We start from the raw sequence: 27,353 nt of genomic DNA, 5'->3' as shown, positions 1-27,353 counted from the left end.
AGGCACCTTTAGGTACCTCCTTAATTCCAATATTCCTGCTCTAGGACCGCCCTCCCCAAGCCTGGGGTGACCCCATCCTGATACATGCCCGAGTCACTTGATTCTCCTCTAAATATCTCCCGACTGGGGCCTCCCTTGGGGTCAGAGCGTGGCCCCCTTGGGCCGAGATGACTGGGCAATGCTGTGACGGAGGGTGAAGGTTGAGTTGGGGTGGCAATATCTGTGTTGTCCTCTATGTGTCGTTTCCACTCTGGCTGGTGAGCTCCAGGCAACTGGAGTCTCCCACTGCTGGGGGCCGGGACCTGCCTCTGTCCTGACCTTCCATCTTCAGCCTACCAGACAGTGTTGAAGACTGGCCTCTGGCATCAGAGACCTGGATTCAAATCCTGCCACTCCTGTTGAGTCAGCTCATCTTTCCAAGCCTCACCTGTAAAGTGGAGCTAATGTTTACACCCAACACAACAGTCTTATGAGCATTTTTTACGTGTGTGTGTGTGTGTGTGCAGAGTTGGGGGTGGGGTGGGGTTGCACTTGCCCAAGCTTCAAGCAATCCGGAGCTGCTTCTGCATCATTACCTTGTAAACAATTGACTTCTGTGAGCAGCTGATTAGGGCCCAGGTGTCTGGTGTCCAGAGTTTTTCCAGGGTGGCTTTGAGTGTGACCTGGAATGTGTGTCCTAGGTTCACTGATGGCACTTAGGTATCTGTGCTTTTTCTAGGACTCCGTGCCCTAGAGCTGCCTGCCACCTGAAGGTCCCCTTGGAGCCAGGACTGTGTCTGGCAGAGGCCAGGGCTCATCGTGAGTTTCCAAGCCTCTCCATGAATGAGACAAACCAAAGCAAGTGCCAGTGGGGGGAAGGTGGGGGGAAGGTGGGGGGAGGGCCTGCCCTCGCACCTCTCGGTGTCCCCAGGGAGGACTCCACCAATAATCGAGTCCTTCCCCCGGCAGCCACGCTGGGGCCCCTGGAGCTCCTTACAGCATCCGCTGCGTCATCGCCTGAACCAGGCCCCAAGGCCGGGGGCTGGCCAGTGCTGCTGGGGGTTGTGCTCGGCGCCGTGGCCCTCTCCCTGCTCATCACACTTGCTGCCAAATGCCACCTCTGCCGCCAATACCGGGCCAGCTACCGGCACCGCCCTCTGCCAGAGACGGGAAAGAGGAACTGCCCGGAGGTGGGTGAAGAGGAGGATGATGATGGCTTCATCGAGGACAATTACATTCAGCCTGGGGTTAGTGGGCTGGGACCGGAAGGTAGCAGGGGCCCCTTCTCCCTCTGAACCTTGACCTCTGGACCCTCACCCCTTGCCTGACAGCTATAGGTAACCGGAGCTGGAACCTCAAGGGTCCGAGGTGGTCAGGGTTTAGGCAAGAGAAGGAGAGTCTGCCCTTCCCCTACCACTGTCCAACCCATCCATCCTTCCCATGGACACCCAAGTGACAGGGACCCCTCCTGCTCAATCAGGCTCTCTGATGTTCTCAGGATAAAGCCCAGCGCGGGCCAGGATGTGGAAATGAAATGAGGCCCTTTGTGGTCGGGCCTCTGCCAGCCTCTCTCGCCTACTTTCTTTCTTGTCGTTCTTACTTCTGGTGGCCTAACTCAATCTCTGCCACTCCCGCACCCACGGGCTGCTTTGCCGTGAGCCGCGGATGTGCTGTTCCTCCGCCTAGACCGCCCTTCCCCCTCGGACAGGTCTTGTGTCAGCGAGTGAAAATCCCTGGCTGGACTGGCTGGTCCATCCCGGCTGGCCGCCTCCTTGCCAGCAATTCAAATGCGCCCAGATGGTAACATTCAGCAGTTAAAAACGAGTGCCAGGTTTCGTACGGAAAAGTTTTTTTTCTCGCCAATAAAGTAGGCAATCTAAATGGTAATCAGGTATTACACACACAAGAACGAATAAATTTATTTTCATTTTGATAAAAAAAATGGTCTTATTTTTTCTGAACGAATCTGCACTGCAGGCCTCAGTGCTGGGGTTGTTGGATGCAGCTCATAGCCCCGCCTCCAGGAGCCCAGCCCTCTCAGGACCAGACCCCCACCCCCCACCCCCGCGCTCCTGCACCAGGCCCCTGGCCACGGGTTATATCCATCTTGATCACAGAGTATGCTTCTCGGTGCCTGGCCTCGCGCTACTGAGGGCTCGGAGGCCAGGGCCTGTGTCTGGCTCGGCGTGTGCAGATTATCACGCGAAGTTGATGCTGAGTAAATGTGTGTTGAACTCCCGTGGCTTGAGGGGAGCAGTGGAGTGCAGTGTGGAAGGCTTTACCACGAATCTCTGAGGAGACGGAGAGGGAGACGGAGACGGAGAGGGCCCGAGCAACTCTGGGGCAGGGCCCAGGGCAGCAGTGTTCGAATCAGGAAAACGTGAGTCAAGATTCTTTTGATGGCAGGATTTAGAAAGGAAGTTGGGGGGAGACTTCTGGCTCTTGACCAGAATCAACAGGAAAAGCTGACTTGGAAGGGCAGGAAACAGGTGGTCCCAGTAGCCTAAGGTCAGCCATTGGGTCTCCAGCGCTCTGCTGTTTATGGGCTTTAAGGAGACTCGCTCTTACCAGCCCTCTTCAACGTCATTCCTAGTTGCAAATACTCAAGAGCAAAGGATCTGATTAGCACAATTTGGCTCAAATATCTGCTACTGGTGCAATCAGTCGTGACTGGGGACGGTCCCGTAGCACAGATGTGGTTTTTGGGAAAACACGTTACTTCTTCCAACTGATTCCTGGAGAGGAGGAAGTTTGGCGAGCCAGGCCCCACCCCCCCTCCATGTGTCTACCTGGTTGAAGTGTTAGCCTTGAAGGTGAGCGCTTGGAAAGAAGGAAAGTGAAAGGATGGGTGAGGGAGTGAGGCCCTTGAGAAGGAGACAGGAGGCTGAGAAGGGCTAGCAGGCAGGGCCCAAAGGTGCCCATGAAAAGCCACAGGGCTGAAGAGTGGGCCAGGCAAGTTAGGACCCTGGATGGCAAGACAGAAGTCATGCTTCATCCTGAAGGCCATTGAAGCTGGTCCATGGCTTTTTTCTTGTGGGGGCGGGGATGGTGGTGTGTAATAACATGGTGTGACCCTTCTGGCTGATGTGAAAATATGGACTGGATGAGGGGAGAGAGGTACTGAGGCTGGATCCAGTTTCCAGGGTTTAGGTGGTAAAACCTGACTAGGGCCCCATGAAGGGAACAAAGATGCAGCAAAGTGTAGGAGACAGGGCGGGCAGTGGTGGTTCAGTGAAATCCTGACTGTCCATGTGGAGGCTGGGAGACCTGGGTTGGATACCCAACTAATGTATCTCAGGCGCGGACACCACTCATTTGTTTGGGGAGCTTGTGATGATAGTGAACAAGTTTCAGTGGATCTTCCAGATAAAGGTAATTGTACTCAACATTATGATACACATGCAGGAAATATTGACATTGTCAAGGATTTCATTTTACGTCAGTACCCATGGAAGTAGTCAGGACATTGAGTGACACACTGCATTGGCCAAATCTGCTGCAAGTAAGTTGTTTAAAATCCCAAAAAATCACCAGTGCGATCACGAGGTGCCAAGGGATCAGGTATAAGGGGTTTAGGAGAGGAGATGGGTTAATTATGGTGCGAGGTAGTACCGATGAAGAACACAGCTTTCCCCCAGATCCTGGATGCTTCCTCCCCCCAACTACCATGATCCGAATTCTACCTTGCAGGGCTGGATAGGGCAGAGGCTGTACACTGGTACATAAGAGGGCTGGAGGTACAGGGAATCCAGGGTGGATGATACATTCAGGACCAAGGGTGTGAGGGACGATGCTGGGAGAGTGGAGGGTGAGTGGGTTGGAAAGGGGGAACTGATTACAAGGATCCACATGTGACCTCTTCCCTGGGAGAGGGACAGCAGAGAAGGGGGGGAAGGGAGACTCCGGATAGGGCAAGATATGACAAAATAACGATGTATAAATTACCAAGGGCACATGAGGGAGGGGGGAAAGGGGAAGGAGGGGGGAAAAAAAAGAGGACCTGATGCAAGGGGCTTAAGTGGAGAGCAAATGCTTTGAGAATGATTGGGGCAGGGAATGTATGGATGTGCTTTGTACAGTTGATGTATGTATATGTGTGGATTGTGATAAGAGTTGTATGAGTCCCTAATAAAATGTAAAATAAGAAAAGAGGAGAAAAATATGATTAGGGCAAAGACTGTACAGATGTGCTTTATACAATTGATGTATGTATATGTATTAACTGTGATAAGAATTGTATGAGCCCCAATAAATTGTTAAAAAAAAAATCCTAAAAATCGATGATGCCACTTTGAAGACTGTCAGGGGAAGCCAGCCCCTAACATATCATTATGGGTCTGGTAGGTGCAATTGTACAGTGATAATAAGTAAAGGTCATAGTAAAGTCATAACGAGCATGAGAAATATTGAAATATTGAAAGTCATAGAGAGCATGAGAAATATTGAAATAAATGGAGTCAGACAATTCATGGTAGCATGCTCACCTCAGCCCCACTTGGTGGTTCATGTGGAGGGAGAGAGAGATATTTAATGCTAGCCCAGGCTTTTATATTCTCTGTGAACATGCAAGCCCCCTAATTACAGGTGAAGACATACGTCACAGGAAGGGGTTGTACTATAGGTCATACAGTAATGGGAGGGAGTGATCTAGGGGTATCCAAGCAATAGGAAGAGGAGGGGTTGGGGGTATACATGTGGCAAGATGGGCAGGTCCTAGATACAGGATGGCAGCCTAACCTGGGATGTCACAGAGCCGGTTTGGCCTGTTCCCTGGCTCAACTGAGAGAGACCATTAATCCATTGTCTCCAGCAGCAGGGAGGAGGCCCACCCCTGTGGTGCGGGGAGACAGCAGTCTGGCAGGGACCGCCTTCAGGGAAGATGTCTGTAAGCATCTGACCTCCCCCTACAGAAGACTAAGATCTGCCTGAGCTAAGCGATAATAATTTTAATATTTTAATTAACACATAGATGCGAAAGCTGGACAATAAAACTATAGAACTGATGCCTTTGAATTATGGTGTTGGTGAAAAAATATTGACTATACTATGGATTGCTAGAAGAATGGACAAATCTGTCTCGGAAGAAATGCAGCCAGCATGCCCCTTAGGTGAGAGGATGGTAAGACGTAGCTTTCCATGTTTCAAACATGTTAACACGGAGGACCAGTCCCTAGAGAAGGATGCCTGCCATGCATAATAAAGGAAAGGGTCACCACAAAAGGAGAAGACCTGTGTTAGTCCGGGTAGACTAGAGAACCAAATTCATAGAGACACTCATATGTACATAAGAGATTTATATACAAGAGGAATTGACCATTGAGAAAACATCCCAACCCAGTCCAGTCCAAGGCCTAAGTCTGATATTAGCCCATATTTCCGATACCAATCTATAAAGTTCTCTTCAGACTCACGAAACACAAGCAATGGAGCCAAATGCAGGACGATCACAAGCCAGTGAGTAGAAAGTCTTTGGGTCCCATGGCGTTGTAAGCATCTCAGTGGAACTCACTTCTGTGAGACAGCTAGTACACTAGCAGTCCTTCAAGTCCTGAGGGCCACCGGGTAGTCCTCCATAGAGCAATTCAGGCTACCCGGCCACAGGCAGCAAACAGCAAGTAGGTCACCAACAGTTGGTCAGCCAGATGATAGGGTCTGACAGTCCCCAGCTCAAGAGATGTACATTCTAGTAGCGTGGCTAAGCAGGTCTTGAAGGAACCTCAAATTACAGCATCACAGCCCACGGGTTAGGCATCCCACAAGTAGTGTAGCTTGCAAATGGAGGCACAGAACAAGGAAAGCAGCCGCACACTGGTCCAATGATCAAAAAGCAAGAGAGAGGCAAAGCTTGCCGAACCATTTATCTCTCTGCTCTTTACTAATCTTGTGGTCATTGGCCATGTTGGCCCAATAAACTTAACTATCACAAGACCCTCCATGGCATGGATGGACATGGTGGCTGCAACAAAGGGGTCAAGCATAGCCTTGATCATGAGGCATGCAGAATGGGCCAGTGTTCTATTCTGTTGTACATACGGTGTCTATGGGTTGAAACTGACTCAATGGCACCTAATTAACCATGACACAAAGAAAAGCTGGGCGATCAACTTTGGAGAAACCAGCCAATGAAAACCTTCTGGATCACAGCCGTCCGATGCGTAGGGGATCATAGAGTGACACAGGACAGAGTAGCATTTTACTCCATTGTGCATGGGTCATTCTGAGTTGTAGGCTCTCTTGATGGCAGCCAAAAGCAACAGCAGAAACAGAGTTGGCAGGACTTGCTGACTGCTTGGACATGGGGTAAAAGGGAGGAGTTAGTGAGGACGCCCTGGTCCAGTTCGGGTGGGTGAGGGAATTGAGGGGGATCAGATTTGGGGGGAGTGGGGATCTCATGTTGAGTGTGGAACAAGTAGGCATTGATGCCCAAGGATAGCTAGATTCAAAGGAGAGAAGTCCGGCCTACAGCCATTGTTTGGGAATGAGTAGGAATGGGGACTTAGGATTGGGTGAATCACCAGGGAAAGTAGCAGAATGCTAGGAGGCACTGAGGACTGAATAGGAAACACTGACATCGAAGGGACTGTCAGCAGAGGGCACCAGGCAAGGGAGGTTGGGAAGAAGCAGCCGGAGTGCAGGGAAGTCCAGTTCTGCTCCGTATCCCACCTCTTCTCCTTGGCAGCTGCGGCCACTTTCCCGGTCCTTGAACTCCTCCCAAGACCTGACTGTGAAGGACACACCAGCTTTGCAGCCAATTGGCCCTGTTGCTCCCCAAGACAAGGAAGGGCACGCCCCTTGGCCTGGTGTGGAGGCCACAGACTGGGGCTCACCCAAACCACAGGCACGCTGCCCGCCGGGCAGCAAAGGGAGTGGAGAACAGAGGCTGCCTGAATTCAAATCCCTGCTCAGCTACTTCAGAGCTTTGTGCCCTTGGGCAACTAATTTAACCCTTCAGTGCCTTAACACCTGGTTGGTAAAATGGGCTAGTAGCTGGTTTTGCACGTGCTTTGACTTGAATGGGAATCTCTGATCTAATAGAACATAATAAGAACTGGAGCCTTGGTGGCCTAGTGGGTTCCACGGTAGGCTACTACCTGCAAGGTCAGCAGTTTGAAATTGCTCCTTTGGAGAAAGAGGAGGCTCTCTGCTCCGGTAAAGATTTACATCGGGGGCAGTTCTGCTCTGCCCTATAGGGTTGCTCTGAGTTAGATGGGAGTGAATTTTGAGTGAATAACAAGAACATTTTACAGATGGAGAAGTTGAGGCTCACGTAAGTGTCATTTTCGGGCTTGCTCTGGCACTGGCCTCGAAGTGATGGCCAGACAGACTCAGAGAAGGAACCTTTTGATGGTTGGACTTGCTCCCTCCCTGCCTCCACTCCCACCCTGCCAGTGAGTTGGCGTAGATCCCTTTCCGGGTGTAGGCGCTTGGTTTTGGATAGCAGGCTGGGAGGGAAGAACTTCACAGACCCAGGGGAAGGGTCACAAAGCAGCGCCGTATGTCCTGGAGGCCCAGTGGCTCCTCCCGGGGCTGATAATGGCGAGGTCCATAGTCAGAAACCATCCAGTTGCTTTGAGGGTGACAGAGGAGGCTTTCTACTCCTGGAAAGAGTTCCAGTCTCAGAAACTCTCAGGGCCAGTGTTACCCTGTCCTCCAAGGTGGTTATGAGTCGGCCGCGACTCAGTGGCAGTGAGTCTGGTTTGGGTTTGGTCCTTGCCCAGGAAGTTGAGTACCAGGAGCTGGTACTGTGGGAGCCTGATGCCTAGAGTTGTGTGTGATGGTGGGTGACTAAGAACCACCTGGACTGCACTAGGTTTGTCTGTTTCTGGAATGTACTACTGCGAAGCAGCCAAGGACCATGGCTGAGTACCTAGGGATCCACTGTAAAGCCTGAGAAACACACGGCAAGCCTGCCTCCCTCCGCATCTGAAGTCTAACCCTACAGCACCTCCAGGTCCAGATGACTCCATTTCTCTCACCAATCCCCTCTTGTCTTCGCTTAATATCAATTTAGAGTTCTCAGTCGTTTATGTCAAATTCTCTCTTGCCAGTATCCTCAGCGCCTGCCCTGTTGTCCCACTGCTGCTGCAGCCTCCTGGTGATGTGCCTCCTCCAGCCAGCACGCTGGCTTCTGGGTGCTGCTGAGAAGACCTGGATCTGCCTCAGGGCATGCCTGGTCCCTAGGCTCACGGTGGTTCTCAAAACTTTTAGCAAACTTGCTGGGGGTGGGGTGGTGGTGGTGAGTGTTCGGATCCTTCTCCCATTCTCTTAGCAGCCCTTTAAAACCACCTCTACCTTTCAGAAGGAACCCTGCTAGCACAGTGGGTTATACATTGGGTTACTTACCATGACACCAGCAGTTCAAATCCACTAAGCCGCTCCTTGGGAGAAAACGGATGCCTTCTGTCCCCACAAAGATTTACAACTTTGGCAAATCAGAGAGGCAGTGTTCAGTTCCCCCTTGTCTTACTGACTCGATGTGAGTGGAAATCAGCTCCGTGGTAGACAGCCTTCAGGGAGACAGCCTTCAAGAGTATAGTAAGCAGCCACGCACTTGTAAGGAGCGCCTTAAAATTGGCATTATTACCGGAGGTGGGGAGGGGGTTGCGGGAATGAATCTGAATTATGAGAATGTGATTGGGACTCATCTCTAACTCACAAGTATGAAGGCCTCCCTCCACCCAGAACCCTGGCCCACCCGAGCTTGTTAAATCAGAGAATAAAGAATTCATCTGCATGCACGCTTCCCACAGTCTGAGAGCAAGGGACTCTCTCTGCCACTCCTTCCTTCTTGCTGGGGCTTCACTGGGACGCTGCCTGCCTCAAGGGGTGGTCCCAGGTGAACCACCTGACCCTCATTGCTGCCAACACCCTGCATTTCCCCACGGACCTTGGACCCAGGCAGCTCTGAACCCACCAGCCTGTCATCTTCCTCCCTGCCTGTTCGCCTTTCTGCATCACCGGCATGTGGGCGACGGAAGTCTGAAGAGGGATTTATGAGCTAGCTAGCATTGAACGTAAGCATTCGAGGCTGGGCTGCCTTCATGATAGAGGATTACTTGGTGATATAAAGCTCTTTCATAAACACTGGTGGGTGTGGCTGGGTTTCTCTAGCCAGCCTGGCCCAACATGGTGGGCTTCTCCTTGTTCCCTGCACTCATGCCCTTCCAACACCTCCGTCAGAGCACCCAAGACAGCGCCGACTATGTATCAGACCCATCATGGGTCTCGGGGTGCATTGATGAGTGAGGTCCAGGCCCTGTCAGGGATATTATCACCTGGTTAAGTAGATGGGCACATGAAGAAATCATCGCACATTAGCTCACAAGTGAGCACAGTGCTATGGGTGTAGAGAAGGGAAACCACGCTAGTTTATGGGTGGAAGGCTCCCCAGCAAACTGGTCTTCGAAGGTCACAAAATAATACAATGTAAAGGCCGGGAGAGTCAAGAGGACATGGAAAGTTCAGTGCGCCTGGCTCAGGGCACGTTGTGGGGAGAAAGACCAACTCGCGTCTTGACTGTACCCTGTAGGAAGTGGGAAACCACAAAAGGGGTTTCAGGTGTAGACTTGCCTTTAAGAAGACTTGCTGGCAGAAGTGTGTGTCTGTTGGGGCAGAGGGAGGCATGGGCAGGGGCTCGATTTCAGAGAGAATAGTAAGGATGCTGTTTGACATTGGGAACCCTGTCTAGGGAGTGTGTGTCAAGGGATGGATTTCCTAGGGAAATCAGCAGGAGTCGGTCCTTTAATTATTGGACACACGGTGAGGAGATAAAGCAGGTGCAGATTGGATCGGAGGTTGGTCTGGGTGCTCGGGTGAATGCCATGCCGGTACTTCCAGAAAAAGAGCTGTTTTAAGAGAGGGGAGGGGTGAAACTCTGAATGTGCGGAGTAGAAATGCCAAGGGAAATGCTTTGATTGTATTTGATTTGATGTGGACGTTCTCACACAGGCCCTAGGCTCGTCTGTCTGTCTGCTCCAGGGACCTGTAAGGGCACGTTAAGTCCTTTGTTTGCAAGGCCCGTGTGCTATCCATTAACTCGGCATCTTCCTTGATCTTGTTAGCCGAAAGCAATTTTCTCTCATCAGAGCCTCCCGGCTTTATGTTTGCCGAGACCACTTCCAACCATGGGCCTTGACAGTCAGCGCATGGAGGCGGAGCATTCAGGAAGGCTCCACCAAGGAAGTCCCTTCAGTGAACCCTTTGGAATTATTGGCCTGATATCATTGTTGGTAATTGTAGCTGCTCTCTGGTTCCTGATAATTTTGATCACTTCCCCTTTTAGGAAACAACTGATGTCAACTGAGGAATATTCCCCAGAAGTTGAGGTTACTCCCCTTCCTATGGCTTTGAAAGATCCATGTCCTGACTGCGTGCAAAGTGTATTGTATAATAACACTAGAAACTGGAAGCCAGAACCCCCAACCCCCTTTAAGGAATTTATGTTTGATCTTGAGCAGGCTGAGCTATTGCAACCGAAACCCACGGAAATGCCAGAGGCTCGTTTGGAAGCTTTTGTGCGAGACCCTAAAAAGTTCATCATCCACTTCCTATGGTGTTTCCCCCTCCTTACATTGGTTATTGCGTAGGGGGTAAAATATGGCATCGCCCTCCAGGAAATAACCCAAAGAGAAATAGAGTTCCTGGCCCTGATTTACCTTATACGGGGGCTTATAATGAGGATGGCAGAAGAATGATTAACAAAGGTATACAAGTTCCTTTTAGTAGCTTAAGTTTTACGGAAAGGTTAGCAAGAGGAGGGCCTCCGTGATGTTTGAAGTCCACTGACACAAAACTACCTATTGTGAGGCAACTTGAAGTCCACTGAAGCAAAGCTACCTATTGTGAGGCAACTCATGCCTTGGTACAGAAAGACTTTTGGGAGTTTAATTTATGGGAACTTAGTGGAAAAGAAAGAACAGGAAATGAAAACCCTAGAGGAACAGCTTAAGAAGGAACAGAAAGAACAGTCAAAGCCTGGCAAGTAATTTTTGTGTTTGATAAATGAAATGCATCAATGTTTTATTGATTTCATAGTTAGAACAATGCACTCTAGTTGGATGAAGTGTGCTCAGTTATTGTTAGAAGGTTTATGTCTGTCACCCTTGTGGTTGAGATAGTTTTAGTTTCAATATGTACTAATTTTCTAACAAGGATCATGATGTGATTATGTAACTTGTCACGGTCTTCTGGCCTGAGAATTTCCTGATGAATTTCACCTCAGGCCATGAGCTTTAAGCCAAGAAAAAGAATATATAAGTTGAACCTTTGCAGGAATAAAATTGGAACAGTCACCCGCAACCTTTGAGTCGTGTGGTTTCTGTCTCCCACTCGCCGACGTCGTGACTCACCTTGAGGGACCCCTGGACCTTGCTGTAGCCGGACTGCGGCCATGTTGCCTAGATCCTGTGAGCTCTCGCATTTCCTGCCTCTCGTGGTGCCTTTGCTGAGTTTTAGGTCACCTGCACCTCGTGAGGCAGGACATGATGAAACAGTAGTCAACTCGGGAGTGCTGCTTCCAGTGGGATGGTCCCGCGGTCACCCAGGAAGTGCTCCTGCTCTTCCAGTCTCCAAGCAGGAAGTGACTCTTACAGCCCCAGGGAATTTCAAACAACCCTCCCATGCCCATGGTACCAGAACTGGGCCAGCTGGTACAACCACCACACAGACCCAGGTTGGTTTGGTTTCAAAGAGGGGGGGCGGGGTAGGAAGCTGCAGTCTCCCAACCTCCCTCAGGCGAATCAGACCAAAGGGGACCAGTCTTCAGAGAAGCCAGCTGACAAAGCCCCAGCTGGTGAATAGATGCAAAGGACTGGGTCCCTACCCAGAATGCTCTTCTCCCCCGGCCCTGCAACCCACTTCCTGCCTCCTGGATTGCCCACAGGTGGGCATCCCCCACCCCATCTTCCCTGCAGCTCCTTATTGTCTATGGAGAGGAACCTTTAAGATGTCTTTTATGAGCCTAAGTCAGGAGAAACGAGTTAACTGAGAGGGGTGGTACCGGCAGTGGCGCTCACACCGGCAGCCCCCATTTTTATTGCACATCTGCTTCCACTGACGATCTCATCCCACGTTCACAATGGATCCCAAGACCAAAGCGCAGAGCATAAGGCAATGTCCTCCAGCTGGTCAGTGGCCTAGGGACGGTCATTTTCCAGAGCTACCTTCCTCAGCGAAGGGCTGCATCTCTGGGGGGACAGCAGTCACTCTGTGGGCTTGGGCGAGAACAGGCAGGCTTGGCTTTTGGGGTGTTCAACATAAGCGCCAAGGATGCGCATGGCTCCCAGACCTTCTCTGTCTAGAGACCTGGCTCAGACACGGGGAGGCAGACCCTTAACCACCCAATAAGCACAGGAACCCCAATCCAAGGAGACACCACTCTCTTCTTGTGGTGTGGCTGTGTGGAGGCAGTTTCTTTAAGCACAAGCACACGGCCACAGGCCTGACGCAGCCCTAGGGACCCGGACACCTTCACATATGCTCACTGTCTCTCTCCCTCCCTCCCTTTCTCATTCACTCCTGGCCCATCTGTTCAGAGGACACGCGGGCAAGTCCGCTGGGAAGGACGGCTCTGGCTTGACTTGATCAGATGAGGCTGGCGATGCTAGACGTAGTCTCCAGACGCCGGCCAGCAGACAGCCGTCCTGAGATGCTGAAGATGCTGCCGCCCCCGCCGTCTCCATTGCCACTCTGGGTGGAAGGGGCGGCTGCTCGGATGGGAGGGCAGTGTCCACTCAGGCCCACCTGATACAGCAGCAAGCCCAGCAGCAGGAGGGAGCCCGAGGCAGCCAGCGCCACGCCCACGGACAGCATGGTGGCCAGGGGTTGGGTGGGGGTAGGGGCGGCGGCCAGGCCGGCCAGTGTCAGTCCAGTGACCAGCAACACCAGGCCGCTGAGGAGCACCACCAGGGCGTCGGCACCTCCGCCGCTGCGCAGCAGGGCCACGTGGTGGGGCTGGCGCACACAGTTCATGTCCTGCACGGCCGAGCTCATCAGCTGCTTCACCAGCACCAGCAGGGCCAGCAGGCAGAGCACCGTGCCCGAGGCGAGCCGCCACTCGCCCGAGCGGCTGCTGGTCGAGGAGAACAGCGCCACGCCGCCCGCGCCGCAGCCTGCCACAAGGACCACGGCCACGGCGAAGCACAGTGCTGAGCGCCGCGGCTGCTGGGACCACCAGAGCTCCACCTGCTCCGCCAGGACGTCCGAGGGTAGCCCCCGCCCCATTGGGGCTGGAACCCCTGCTTCAGGCATGGCTGGGGCTGGCAGGGACCAGGGCAGAGGGGCAGCGGCGGAGGCTAGAGGTTGCGGCTCACGGTCTGGTGGCTAGAAGTCCCGAGTCCTGCTTCTCTCCCAGTCCAAGCTGTGGCCACCATTACCTGCAGGAGGGAGCCAAGGTGCTGTCACTCAAGCCCTCTGTCCCTCAGGTTTCCTCCTGGGAGCCTTGGGAATCCTCTTCCCCCCCAATTTCTCTAATGATCCTCCCTGAGTAAGCTCCCCCCCCCCAGTACTGTCTCCCCAGTGACCCCCCCTTGCCCTAGAACACACCCTATTCTCCCTACACCCAGGGAATACCCTCCACCCGCCACCCCCAGCCCCAGACCTCTCTAGCTCTGGCTTCCTCCGATGCCTGTTCCATCCCGACTGGCCGAGGGAGCCGGTGTCACGGTGGACAGTGGACAACGCTATGATGGGAGGAACAGCAGTGGGAGATAAAGCCTCATTCAGGATCAGACTCACATGGCCTCAGCTGTCACCGCTGGCCCTGGGGGTGGGGTGAGGAGGGAGAAAGAGGTGGGAGGGAGATGAGCTGCTGCTTTAACTCCTCCGGAGCCAGCAGCCTGATGTTTGAGTGTGCCCCTCTCCTCCTTTGCGGCTCCTGGCCTCCCCAAACATCCCATCTACGCTCCCAAGCCGATGGGTCTCCAGGCACCTGGCTCTCTCCTGCGCTTCAGACCCATAAAGGCGATGCCCACCCCATGTGCCGCGCGCATCTCTGAAGCAACCCCATCTGCTGCAGACTTGCCCCTCTTCCAACATGCCTCACCCCACACTGGCCTCACCTCCCTCTCAGCCACTCTAGCTGGAATGCTGGGAGCAGACCTAACCGTGTCCACCTGGAACGCTCCTCCTTTCCTTCCCTGCCTCCTCCCAGCCTCCCTCCATTTCCTCCCCGTCCTCCTGTCCCCCTTCCCCCTCTTCCTCACCCTCATGCCTCCCGGGTCCACCATTTCCCAAAGGGCAAAGGAGGCTCTAGATTTGACCCGAAGCTCCAGGCGGAACTTGGGTGAAGGACACAGCAAGGTGACTCATTAACAGGACGTCTGGGGACGGTGAGTACTCACCCCAGGGGAGCAGAGCAGCAGGGCCCTGCCCTCAGTGAGCTCCCCCGAGGCAGGCAGAAGCTGTAGGTCCCCGCTGGTCTTGGAGCTGGGATGTGGTGTGGGAGCCCAGAGGAGGGGCTTAGCTTAGGGAGGGTCAAGGAAGCTGGATTAGTTTTACCTCTGGAATCTGTCTCCTTATCTGGGAAAAAAAACCCATAAACTAGGACAATTGCATTTGTCTTGAGGGGTGGGGCTGAGTCAGTTGCCATTTTCCTTTCAGAATTCCCCAAGGGGCCTAGAGCCGTGGTAGAAGCTGACTCTACACGTACTCACTGGGAACAACAACAAACCCTGGGTCCCTCCCTCCAGTCCAGGCTAGGCCTCCTGCGTTAGATGTAGGACGCAAACAATAGCTCGCTCCAGGAACGTGACTACTTGGCCGAATACAGCCTACACCCGAGGTGAAACTGCCGAGGGGCTGCGGGAGAGGCTCCCAGTCAGTCCCAGCATGCCCCTGGGCTGTCCCATCGCTGGCTCTGGTGGCTGACCAGAGAGGCCAGGAGCTGGGGGGTGGGGGTGGGAGGGCGCGACCAGTGGAGAAGGTCCGGGCGGTGGGGGTGGGGTGGAGGGTGTTGTGGGGGGCGGGGAGGGGGGACTCACGGGAATCCCCGACGTGCTGGAGCCACTCTGAGAAGCCACCACAGTGGGTGGGGCGTTCCGGCTCTGTGTCTGGGCAGACGTTGCACCTGCCTAACCTGCACGCAGGTGAGCCTGGGGGAGGGGTATCAACAGATGTTGTTTCCAGGACTAGGCCTGAGCCGATTGGCTGACGTGGCCCTGCTCCTTCTGCTGGGCAGAGGCATTCCTGGGAAGGGAGGGGCGTCCGCCACCTGTTCTTAGGGCTCAGAATGCAATTCTCCAGACTTGGGTAACAGGAGGAATGTGGTCTATCTGCCCCCGCCCCGCGCCTGGACCCCCAGCCCAGTCCCCAGCTTTTAAGTCCAATTTCCAGCCTCCAAACCCCGCGTTGAAGTGGAGCTGCGGTTTCAAACTTGAACCTGAACTCATAGCTAGAGCTTCGATTGCAGCTCCTACATCCCACATTCCATCTCCTACCTCGAACTTCAAATTCTAATTACAACTTCTAGACCCATTTCCAAAGCAAATTTCCTCTCTCAGCTCCAAATCCCAATCCTATATGCGCCTTCAAACCTGAGCTCCAGCTCTTTATGGAAGCCCACCTCCACAGCCCCCCACCCCCACCCCGACTTCTAGGCGGAGCTCAGGGAGCTCCTTACCTCACCCCAACTCCAACTCCAACCACAAGTCCTACTCCAGAATCCAGGCCCTAAGCCCAATTCCAATTCCAAACTCAGCCTCAGTTCTGACTTCTACCACCAACTCAGCCCAGACCAGCCCTAGCAGACATCTTTTCCCACCCCCATTTCTTTGACTCTGGAGTGTGACACATTCCTCCCCGCTCACTTCCCCTGATCAGGCCTGACTGGTAGGCCTGCCCCACCAGTGCAGATCCCCCTTGCCCATTGGCTGGGCTAGTTGTCAGTTAGCAGGGGTAGGGGAGGTGGGACCTGAGGGAATGTGGAGGTAAAGGGAGAAACAAGAGCCCTCTTGGTTAAAACACTTTCAGGTCTCTTAGAGCAGCGGTTCTCAACCTGGGGGTCACGACCCCTTTGGAGATCAAATGACCCGTTCAGGGGCCGTCCGATTCATAACAGTAGCAAAATGACAGTGATGAAGTAGCAAGGAAAATAATTTTATGGTGGGGGGAGGGGGTCACCACAACATGAGGAGCTGTGTGAAAGGGTCATGGCATTAGGAAGGTTGAGAAGCAGACTTAGGATAAATGTGACTCTCCTTTGCAAGGCCCCCTAAAGCTACTGAGCTGGCCAGGCCAGCCATGTGCCACCGGTGCCTGCTAGCCAGGCAGAAAGGATGTGACCCCTGCTCTGTTCTTATGCGTGCTCCTGCAATCCCCATCTGGTCAGTTTGCATTTTTCAACTAAGATCTCGCCTCCTCCAAGAAGCCTTCCCTGACTTCAGGCAAACTGAGGGTCCTCTTTGATATGAATTAACCGAATGCTTCCTATACAGCTCTTCTTTCTGTAACATGCTGCAACTATTTTATTTTATTGATTTGTCACCTCCACTCCCCACCCCTTACCCCCCACCACACACACACACAACAAGATATATGATCCCCAACAGGTTCAGGGACTGTGATTTGTAAATCATTGTGATTTCAGTAGCTAGCACTATGCTTGACACATGGAAGTTAATCAATAAATACGGGTTGAATGAATGAATGAACGGGCAGAAGGCATATGAGACAAATTTGGCTCAGGCTATACAAGGCCTTGAATACTAGGATGAGGCATTTGGCCGTGGCCAGGGACCCATGGAGGGTTTGGAAGTGTGACAGGGACAGAGACAGAGCTCTGCACATAAATGAATCCGCTACCACACACGAAGTCAGTCAGAGTCTCTCAAATTGCACCCTGATAATGACCTTGCTTCTCTTCATCCGGCATGAGCGAACAAGACAATAAACCTACAGCTCCCTGCATCACCAGCGTGGCCTGCCTGTGCTTCTCCTTGCTTTGTTCCGGGGAGATGGTGTGGGATCAGCCAGAACTGGTCCGGGCTGTCCACCAAAACACGGCGTGAGCCCAGTGCATCACTGAAGATGACCTCTTCGCCAGCGAGGGGCCCTGGTCGTGGTCACTGCAGGCCAGCGGTTCTGCCCAGCTCCATGAGAGAAAGAGGAAGCGCTCTCCTCCCATAGGACTGAGGAGTTCACTGACTGCGGAGTGCTCTTCTTGTGTGTGTCTCTCAGGTTTATTGATTCTCGGGTCCCAAGGAGGTCTAGCCCCACTCAGACCCACACTGAGCTGTCACTCCCTCCACCCTTCTCGTGCAGTGTGAAGAGAATGTTTTTCCATGGGAGGGGAAGGGAGGCAAAATGTACTCACATTAAATATTGACTACGCGAGTCTTTGCTCTAGCCTGCGTCTTATCAAATACCTCGGCGTTAGCAGTGGGAAGGCAGGCTCCTTCAGGGTTGGACTCTGTCCTCACACAAGGGCCGCCCGCCTGGGAGGTAATGAAGGCCAGAAGGCACGCTGGCAGTAAGTATGTGGCAGGGGGCAAGGGGTGGGTTGGGGGGGATGGAGGGGAGGACCGTGAGCCATGGGGTACCCATGGTCCAACCTCAAACTATGCTCAGCCAGCAGCCTGGGTGGTCCTGTCACAAGGTGTGTCCCTGCAGTGACCTGCCTCTGAGACACACTCAAAGCCCTCTCCGACTTCATCCCCCTCCCAGCCCCTCCCTTGCTCGCTCTTACCTGGGTGCTTTCCCCCCAGATAAGCACGCATGCCCCTGTGAGGCTCCCCCAGGAATGTACTCTGAAGCCAGCCTCCTGGAGAAACCTTCCTGGGTGCCCTGTCTAAACTGGTGACACCGTCCAGTATAACTTCTCCTCCATCCCTGTTTCTTTCATTTTCTTCAGTCTTTGGTGTCCCCCGTCTAACCGGTGACCTACTTAAAAACAAAATCTAGCTGAAATGCTGCCTGTCTGCATCCCTGGCTCATAAGTTTCACGAAGGAAGGAATTTGTGTCTGTACAGTGCTGCGCTCCTAGCTCGGTGAACAGGCCTGGAATATAGTAGGTGTTCAGTAAATCTTTGCCCAATGAATGAATGGCTTCTGGAGGGAACACTGGTTTGGGAATTAGACGTCCCAGGTCTAGCTCTGTGACTGCAGGGGAAATGGCCTCACCTCTCTCTGCTCCAGTCTCCTCATTTGTAAAGGGGGAACAATATTACTTAATCTGTCTACTGTGTCCGTTACCAGACCGCACATGTCGCTGTCGAGGCGATTTAGACCCCCAGGGACGCTACCGGCCAGAGTAGAAGTGCTTTACCTGGCTCCTAAGGCTGCACTTCTTGGTGGAAACAGATTGCCGGCCACGTCTCTCCTGCAGAGCGGCTGGTGGATTCAGATGGCCACCCACTAGGTGCTGAGTGCATAAGCGTCTTGCTACCGGGGCTCTGTAAACTGTGTGTGATTAACATTCTTTCTCCAATAAATATTTACTTCAAGGGTAAGTCAAAAAGCATTGCTACCAAATCACAGGAACCTTTATTAAACCAAACTATCAAAATGTGAAGTTACTGACATATCCTCCATCTAGGTCTATACGTGGTTTGTTTATGAAGCAGTGGGGGAAAGGTAGCTGCTGATGCCAGAACCTTCAGTGGGCCAGGGTCTTCAGTGCTAGAAGAACAGCCCGGCAGAGGAGGCTCTGTTGGGCAGCTCATGCTGCCTGGCCATGACTGATGCCAAGACACTAGAAGAAGGTGCTCAACAGAGATCTGGGGCCCTAAGAGAGACTTTGGTGGCTCTTAGGGCAGCTCCAAATGCACCCAGCTGTTAGACTGGAAGTGAATGACTCCAGAGTCCCCACAACGGGCTTCATCTTCAATAGCCAAGTCCACCTCGCTATGTGGGTGGCCAGTGGGGCCCCTGAGGCAGAGCACACCAGGATACCAGGATCACTGGGCCCACTTCATCAACTGGCTGAAGGGGCCCTGAAGGAAAGGGTGCCCCCCCCCTTCCCTAAGGAGCGAGGAGACGCAGAGGCAGCAGTCAGAGCACCGATGCTGTCCCACGGGTTGCAGCAGGACTGGAAGCTAGATGGCCCTGCAGGCCCCAGGTGCACTGGCAAGCAGCTGAGCTCACCTGTGTGTGGCCACGGAAAGTGTCCTCTGAGCTGCTGGCTGGGGTGCCTGGTTCCGCGGGGCAGGACTTTCCCTTGGCCTGGGTCTCCTCCTCTTCCACTTCCTCCTCACCAGCGAGGACGTATTCTGGGAGTTTTCAGTTCCTTTGGCTGTTTCTGCCTTAGATTCTAGCGTCACGCCCCTCTAGCCCCACCACATGGCCAGTGGTGCTCCATTCGGGTGTCTCTGCCATGCAGTGCGGACAAGCAGGACATGGGATTGTGGGACAGCCTGGGGGGGGGGGGGGCTTCTGGCCCTGCCTGTGGGACTCTGTGCCGCTGACGTCTCTCTTCCGTTTGGAGTTCTTTATCTCTCAACCCAGCTCCGTCTATGGGGGGAGTGCGATGCCTTGATGCTGAGCTGTTTTTAAGTTGAAAATTCTGTCATTTGGAAATCGCTACATCTTAGCACCTTCCCCTGTCTGTCCATTTGTCCTACTGTGGAGGCATGCCTGCGGCTGTGAATTTCCCAGGCACAGACACATTCCCCGGGAGGTGGAGCCAAGTTCATGGCAACATGCAACCCCAACCTCTGAGTCGCAGTGGATTGTCTTCGGATCCTCCAGCAGGCCGTCCGCCACCCCCCACCTCCCTTTGCTTGGCTTACTCCCATCAGCCCCTCAAGTTGGAAAAGCTCACTTCTCCTCCACTGCTCTCATCTCAGTTTAAGCCTTATTTCTCTCACATCTGGACCCCAACAGACTCCTAGTCACCCGGCACAGGGTTTCCAGGGCTTGGGTCTTTATGGGAGCAGCTAGCCTCACTTTTGTCCTACGGAATGGACTGGCGGGTTTGAACTGCCACCCTTGTGGTTAACAGTCCCACACTTTACCCACCAGTGCCGCCAGGAATCCTTCACCTCTGGACAGCAACACGAGATGGTCTCTCTGCCTGCACTATGGGCTCCCCTCAATTCTCCGTAGAGAGTCCTGAGTAAACTGGAAACACAGACACAGCCTCGTACGCTCATGGAACCGAGGACCTCATGGGGGACAGACGGACAGGCAGCACCGAGAGTTCACAGCGAGGGCCGTGGTGGAAAGCATGATGGTGGATGGCTGTCAGCAGCAGTCTTTTTGAGGAAGTGGCATTGAAGCTGAGATGAAGGATAAACAAGAGTTTCCTAAGGGAGGGGTGTGTGTGTGTTGGGGGGGGGGGCATTCAGGGTGTGCTCCCGCTCAGGGCTGTGGCCACTGTGTATCATGTCATGGTTGTCTCTGTGACTTAGTGGTCTCCCAGAGGCTTGCCCGATTTGATTTTTTTTCCTACTCTGAATCTGGTCTCCCAGTACGGGATACATGTAGGAATGGAAGGGTTGGAGCCCTGGTGGGACAATGGGTTCCACGTTGGATCGTTAACCACAGCGTTGGTGGTTCAAACCTACCAGCCATCTCGAGAGAGAAAGATGAGGCAGTCAGGCTCCCATAGAGATGGACAGGCCGAGGAACCTCGTGCAGCGGCTCCGTGCTGTCTTACAGGGTCACAGTGAATTGGAATGCACTCCAGGCCGTGGCATGACACATAATGAGGTTTCCTATGAACTTGAACTTGTGTATGAAGACAAAGGAAAAAGAGATCAGAGGGCATATGCTGGCCCTGCTCTGAGCTTGGGGGTGGGAAGCTAGTTGCTAAGGAGACAGGGCTGCGTAGAACTGAGGCATTTTCCCTGGTGGACCTTCCTCTGTCAGCCCTAGGCCTCTAGAGAGCTTTGTTTAACGCGCTGGCCAAGCCAGAATGAGCACGGACAGTGTCCAACGCTGGGGAAAGCAGCCGTGGAATCGCCAGGGCAAGGACATCAGAGGTGACTTGGGGAGTTAACCATTTATCTGGGAGTCCAAGGGTGTGTGTCCTTGGCGGGCGGGTGAAGATGGGGGAACCTGGGCCCTTTTGTTTTCCTGGTACCTGTCAGTGGCTGGGTCTCCCAGTACGGAGCTGTGTGAGCTGTGTTGAAAGAGGGATTCCAGAGATAAACCTAGGGGTGGGGGTGGGGTGGGAAACGGGGGTCAGCCACCAGAGATGGCAAGTCTAGAGCGGGGCAGAGGTCAGACTCCTGCTTCTAGGCCTAAAAGCAGGACCAACTTTGAGGACGTTTACTCTCATCTTCCCCCTTGTCTGCACACACAAGGTCAATTCCACAGGAAGCCCGTGACATGTCCTACCAAGGACCACGCGGGAGGCCGGGTCTGATCTTGACTCCCTCAGTAGAGGGGAAAACCTGGTCAGAAATAACAGGTGGTGATGTTTCAGAGGGAAGCCGCGAGTCCTAAAGACCCAAGGCAGGGCAATAGCGGGCAACCCCGAAGTCTGGCATGTTCTTGGGGCAGACTAGCAAAAGAAATGCCATTTTCTTTTATTCTTAGAAACGCCATTTTTGTAAGCTGCTAAGTAACCTGCCCGTTCCTCCCTCCCAGCTCAGAAAGGTGACTGCTAGCTGACCTCTACGGGAAAGTCTCTGCTGCTGAGTACTTCTAGAAGGCACTCCCATATTCCCAGGTTCTGGACACTACAATCAGTTTAGACTACTCTTCAAGATATCATTTGTTCTGATTCAATATCGTTCCCTGTGATGTAATCTGATGGCATAGTTAGTCTTGCTATGGTAACCAGATGTTATAGGCAATGTCGGTATTGTTTCTTTTATAAGGAAGGTACCTTATAATGCATGCTTGCTCTTCTTGAAGTTACCAGAATGGTGTAATCAATGCTGTACCCTGTAATGCTCCCTAACCCTAGAGAGTAGTAACATTAATTTTGCTTTCTGCTTCTGTCCACGCTTGCTTAAGTCTTAGACAAAGGGTAAGTGAGTTTTTCGCCTTTAAAGTTGGACTGACATGTGGACTCAGGACTGCAATCAAAGAATCGCTTTTAGATTCTAACAGTCTGCTTATAACTAAATAAAGACTCTTCTAAATTATCCAGACATTACAGTGGCTGTCATTGATTTGAACCCACAACCCTCTGGTGGCAGGGAGACGCAGCAGTGGCGTTGGGTGCATTGGAGCCTGCCCTCCCCCCTTCCCCCAGCTTCCTGGTAAGCAAAGGGAACAGCACTGTGGGCAAACATGTTTATTCTACTGCGTCCCAAATTCTCCAGGGCAGGGACCACGGGGCTGGGTGGGCTCGTGCTGCAGGAACCGCAGCCCCTGAGCGTGGACTCAGAGTGCTGAAGACTGGCTGTGGCCCGAGGCTGAGGATGGCCCACCCGAGTGGGGTGGGGGGTGGGGTGGTAGTGGGGGTCAGTTGAGGTTGGTGCTGAAGTCTGCCTCTGACTCCACCAAGGACGGCAGCCGGCTTACGCTCAGGGGGTGCAGGCCTGGGATCTGCTCTTGTTCCTGGATCTGGTCCCGGAGGCGCTGGATTTCTAGGCGCTGCATTTCGATGATTCTCTCCGTCTCCTCGTGATCACTCAGCCGCATGGTGAGGGGGGTGCTGGAGAGGTCCTTGCTGGGTGCTGTGGGTGACAGAGCAGGGCTGATGGGGGCTGCTTTACAGGGCCCCCTTTCCCTCCCTCCTTGCCCACAGAGTCTCCTTGAGACTGGCCGTCTGGATCCAGGGACGGGGGGGGGGGGGGCGCCACACTTCACTGTCTGGTGGGAGAAGGCACATGCTGAGCACCAGCCCAGCCCATCTCCTGTGCCCGCAGGCTGCCTGCCCCAGGCCACTCCATCCCCCACACTGGGCAGGGGAGCGCTGCCCTGTTGACCTATGCCAGGGGAAAGGTTAATGGGCATCATCATTCGCCCTTTCTGTTTTTGTATACATTTGAAATCTTCCACCAGGGTCCTGAGAAACACCTGCAGCGCCCTGAGGGTGGCTCAGCTGAACACTCGGGAGCCCGGGTGGGCAGATTGAATGCTCTTTTGAAGGAGAACTTTGGGGAGGGTTCATCAGCACATCTAGGCTTCTCAAGAGATGCTGGCTTCCCCTCGGGGGAGTCCGCCCACACGGCTTGCCGCCAAGTTTACTCCTACTTAACTGCCTGCAGCTCTCACGCAAAGGGTAGGTATGAACACAACATATTGATCGCTCGATCGATATCCATACACGCTAATACTGAAATATTGTATGTGTGTGTGTGACTGTTGTGCACTGTTGATTCCAACTCGAAGTGGCCGTGCCGGACAGAGAACAGCCTCATCTCAGCCGTCTCCAAGGCTGTCATCTGTACAGAAGCAGGCTGCCACCTTGCTTTCTTCCCCGTGGAATGGCAGTGGGTTCTTCAAGCCACCAGCTTCAGAGAGAGCAGCCAAGTGCTGAGCCACAGTGCTCTGGGCTGCACATACAGATACGGTGTTTTGAAAGACCAACAGTACTGAGCGTTCCCGTGGACCCTTCACCCAACTTCCTCCTATGATAGTGGCACCTGCCAGGACCCGAGACAGCTGTCCCGTGGCATTCGGTATGCAGTCCCCTGCGGTCTCCACGCTTCAGTTCTGAATGCCAGCCATCAGAAAACAGTATATTTGGACCATGCTGGGTTGATTTCCCATGGAAGGGGCCTAGGGAAGGTGGGCCCCTGGGAAATCACCCTCCCACCCCAGTAGCTCTCAGGCAGGCCCCGAGAGTGTGTGCTCCTAGCCAGGCTGGCTGGCCAGACCCTCCTCTGAATCGCAATCACCTCAAGGACCTGAGTGCCCGCAAACCCAACCCAACCCACCCACCCACTACTGTTGAGTGGGTGCCAACTCCCAGCTGCCCTAGAGCCCAGGGCTCCATCTCGGGACCAAAGGGCAGGCTAGATATGAAGCTGACTCATGCCAGTTGAGTTTCCTGGTGTGACTGCCTGCCGGGAGTGGAAGCGCCACCTGAAGGTTTCCTCTCTGACAGCGGCAGCTTCCCCACTGTGCTGCTGCGCACACCGTGCATAAACATCACATCCTTGTGATGGGCCGCTCTCACAACTCCATGGCCGTGAAAGGTTCCCTTCCCAAACCACGCTAACTCAGAGCTCTGCATGCTGATTTGTCCCTCCCCGCCCTCCCCCATTTCAGCAATGAAAACGTTTGCACTCCCGCCCGCCATCCAGGGGGATGTGTAGTAGGCATTGCCTTTGCAGCACCCCACGCCCCGCATGGGTCCAGCTGCCCCTCGGAGCCCGTGCTGGGGGGAAACGTTGGCTTGTAGCCTACCATATGGCTTCATTTCCCCTGTGCTTCGGCCCTCAGGAATTCAGAACGTGAGGCCATAATTACAGGAACGGACTCCTTTCATCTTCTTGCAACAATTCATACCCCTCTCCCTTTACATAGTTTCAAATCGCTCTTTTTGTCTTCATTTTAATGGCAAAGGTCCACAAGCCTTTGTCCATCATTCTAAAGGGCACAAAAGCTCAAAAAACAGAGCATTTCTTCAAAGTCAGGAAGCTTTTAATTGGCTGCATTTTGTTCACTTCACCACTGGTCTACCAGTTGGCTCCACTGCGGCGCCTTGCGAGTGACTATGTTCCTGGAAGACCTCAAACACCAGCAGGGCCACCCACGGCGGGCTGGTTTCAGAGGTTCTTCCGGACTAAGAAGAAGGCTGGTTGAGGTAGTTACATAATTCTGTGTCATCTTGATAAAGACAGTGCAGGGGTGGAGTCTAGCCTGTCAGTCAGGTCACAGCCTGATAGGGTCTCCTTGTGGGTGTGGCCTTCTCAAGGAGGATCCTGGGAACCTCCCTCGCCCTCTCTGCCTCCACCTTCCTGCTGGAGGCCACGCAGGGAGCTGTCAGAGCCCTGTGATGCCCCACTGCCATTGGATTCACAAGAGTTTGCACCCACCGGCCGGTGGTGCTCCTGCATTCCGCACGTTGCTTATGGCTGCCCAAGTCTGAAGAGGGACTTACGGACTAGTATTGGACTTGTGGACTTGATCTGGGCTGGGCTGGGCTGTTTGCTTGCTATATAATTACTTCTTGATACAAAGCTCTCTCTCTCTCTCTCTCTCTCACACACACACACACACACACACACACACACACACACACACACACACACACACACGAGTGTCCCCAGAACTTGTTTCTCTAGTCAATCCGACCTAACACACTGATCTACTTAGAAAAAATTGGCCAGTGGGAACTTTATGGCTCAGAATAGAGCCCTGTCCAACTAGCCTGCTTTGAGCCGTCATCCTGATGGGAGGAGAGAAAGCATCATGCTTGGTGGAGCAGAGGGTCACCGAGGGAGAGAGAGACTCTTGGTGAGATGCACTGGCTGCGAGGACCAACTCAAACATGCGGATGGCACAGGGGTGACCAGAGTCTGCGTGGTTTACCTGAGGCTGCCGTAAGTTACGAGTCAACGCAAGGCAGGCATCTATTCCCTTGCTAGCGGTGACTATTCATGTTTCACTACAGAACACTAGTGTGTGACCAGACGGTGTTATATTTTATAACAGTACTATGTAGATGGAAGTATAGATTATCACTCACTGCCACAGAGTGGATCCAGACTCAGAGCAACCCTAGGGGGCAGGGTAGAACTGCCCCTGTGAGTTTCTGAGACCAACTCTTTGCAGGAGTAGAAAGCCCTGCAGCAGGTGGTTTTGAACTGCGGACCATGTAGCTCGCAGCCGGACTCAGAACCACCACACCACCAGGGCTTGTATAAGTAGCTATAAATATTACATTCCTTCTGAAATATGAAATGCCTGATTTATGAGTCATAGTTAAACCCCAGGGATTCTGGACCTGTAAGTGTTGGGATATAGTCAGAGCCTTACAAATCCTCTTGGGGAGAAAGCGTGTGCTGGAGAGGCTCGCAGAAGGGCAGGTGCGGATGTGACGAGCCACAAGGGACGTGAGGAGAGGCAGCACTGGAAGCCAAAGGGATGCCCGGCCCCTGGCTCCCACCGTCCTTTGGACTCACTGCCCAAACTACCCAAACACTGGGTGACATTACCAATTTCTGGAACCTCTGTTGGTCGGATTTTCTTGGCCAATTTCAGGGCTGCTTCAAGGTCATAGACTTGGGAGCGGGTGAGCTTCAGCTCCCTCCGGAGCTCATTAATCTCCTTGATCAGGGAGACGTTTTCCTGCAGAAGCATAAGGAAGACAGAGAGTGTGGAGGAGTGTGAGCCACACGCACAGGGATCGTGAGGGGATGGGTCAGAGGAATCCTCTGTTCCTCTCCGCGAGTCTCCCAGCTCATGGCTCAGCCTCTGGAGCTACTAGCTAAGTTACCATGAGGGAGGCTCTGGGAAAGGATGGCGCAAACGGTTGCCCCATTCGCATCCGTCCATCCCACAATAATGATCAAAAGAGGTTTCTAAGTACTTTCTAGGTGTTTTAACGCATTTTAAAATCACAGAAGACCTATGGGTATAACCACAACTCGACAGAGGAAGAAACGGAGGCACAGAGAGGTGACCGGCAGGTTCAAAATCACTCAGCTGGCAGGTAGCAGAGACCAGATTTCAAGTTCAACCGGGGGCTCCCGAAGCACGGAGCTCGTAAGTGCGTTGCCTTACTACCCTTTCAGGAAAAAGAAGTACTCAGCACTCCCCTGGAAATGAACAACTTTTGTGTTCTTTTGTATTTTGTAAGTAATTGGGTTTTTTTTATTTACTTCCCCCCATTCATTTGTTGAACATGCATTTACAGGGTACTTGCTAAGTTCTTGAAATGAGACATGGTTCCCGCCCTCAGCAGCACGCGGGTTGGTGCGGAGCACACAAAAGCATAAATATCCATTGAGTACCTATTTCTATGCCGGGCACTGTCCTGATCCCTGGGTGTACATACGGAAAGCAAGGCCTGGCCCTGCTATTGGGGAACACCCTGTCTAGTGGGGTTCCTAGGCACTGTTTAGTCATGTCTCTGAAAAAAGGATCAGTCTTCGCTAATCCAAGAAGGGCTGGGAGAAAGGGTGCAGAGGGGACCACCACATGACACTGGAGAGGGCTAGGGGTGTGCTGCATCCAGAACCAGCTCCTTCAAAGCACGGGAGCAATAGAGCCCCTTCCTCTCAGTGGGCTGGGGAGGTGGCGGTCCCGGACACCAGGCTCAACGAAGGGGCGTTGGTCCTGGGTGTGACTGCTCAGTGTGTCCCGCAGTGTCGGGTCCCTCCCTGGAGGGGGAGAGGAAAGAACCATGTCCCGAGGATTTCTCAATTTATTTTTATGACTTGAACTGGGCGGCGCTCTTGAGTGATCATTAATGTGCAACTATTGATTACTGTCTGCAGCAAAGGGAGGGAAGAATATGGGCGAGACGGGGGAAAAATTAGTCCAAAGGGCTGATCGACTCTGCAATGCTCCTGCTCCACTTTCCTGAGCTC

The 27,353-nt window shown here is 53.3% G+C and overlaps 3 protein-coding genes across 5 annotated transcripts in view; 1 reads left to right on the top strand and 2 right to left on the bottom strand.

The window, feature by feature from the left end:
- The first annotated feature begins 818 nt into the window (after positions 1-818).
- Positions 819-1,274, top strand: C1H1orf210 (chromosome 1 C1orf210 homolog). Its single transcript, XM_075539556.1, has 2 exons — positions 819-837; positions 949-1,274. Exons 1-2 carry the CDS (start codon positions 819-821, stop codon positions 1,272-1,274), a joined length of 345 nt encoding a protein of 114 aa, XP_075395671.1.
- Positions 1,275-11,977: 10,703 nt separating this feature from the next.
- Positions 11,978-19,312, bottom strand: TMEM125 (transmembrane protein 125). 3 transcript variants are annotated; one of them, XM_075539532.1, is made up of 5 exons: positions 19,057-19,312; positions 14,958-15,068; positions 14,319-14,496; positions 13,577-13,738; positions 11,978-13,352 (listed from the first exon to the last, which is right to left on the bottom strand). In XM_075539532.1, exon 5 carries the CDS (start codon positions 13,225-13,227, stop codon positions 12,562-12,564), a length of 666 nt encoding a protein of 221 aa, XP_075395647.1. In that variant the 5' UTR covers positions 13,228-13,352; positions 13,577-13,738; positions 14,319-14,496; positions 14,958-15,068; positions 19,057-19,312; the 3' UTR covers positions 11,978-12,561. The 3 variants fall into 3 exon arrangements, with proteins under 3 accessions (XP_075395647.1, XP_075395654.1, XP_075395659.1); XM_075539539.1 differs by having other exon boundaries at positions 14,319-14,440; XM_075539544.1 differs by lacking the exons at positions 14,319-14,496; positions 14,958-15,068.
- A 3,017-nt stretch (positions 19,313-22,329) lies between these two features.
- Positions 22,330-27,353, bottom strand: part of CFAP57 (cilia and flagella associated protein 57) — an 85,527-nt gene continuing 80,503 nt past the window's right edge. The window contains exons 21-22 of the mRNA XM_075530674.1: positions 25,977-26,109; positions 22,330-22,544 (exon numbers count right to left, since the gene is read on the bottom strand). Of these exons, the coding sequence (XP_075386789.1) occupies positions 22,330-22,544; positions 25,977-26,109 (348 nt within the window). The remainder of the gene's footprint in view (positions 22,545-25,976; positions 26,110-27,353) is intronic.

Source organism: Tenrec ecaudatus, chromosome 1 (assembly GCF_050624435.1).
Source record: "Tenrec ecaudatus isolate mTenEca1 chromosome 1, mTenEca1.hap1, whole genome shotgun sequence".
In the NCBI taxonomy this organism is placed as follows: Eukaryota; Metazoa; Chordata; class Mammalia; order Afrosoricida; family Tenrecidae; genus Tenrec; species Tenrec ecaudatus.
Note: the sequence above shows the minus strand (reverse complement) of the source record. Positions and strands in the feature narration are given on the sequence as shown.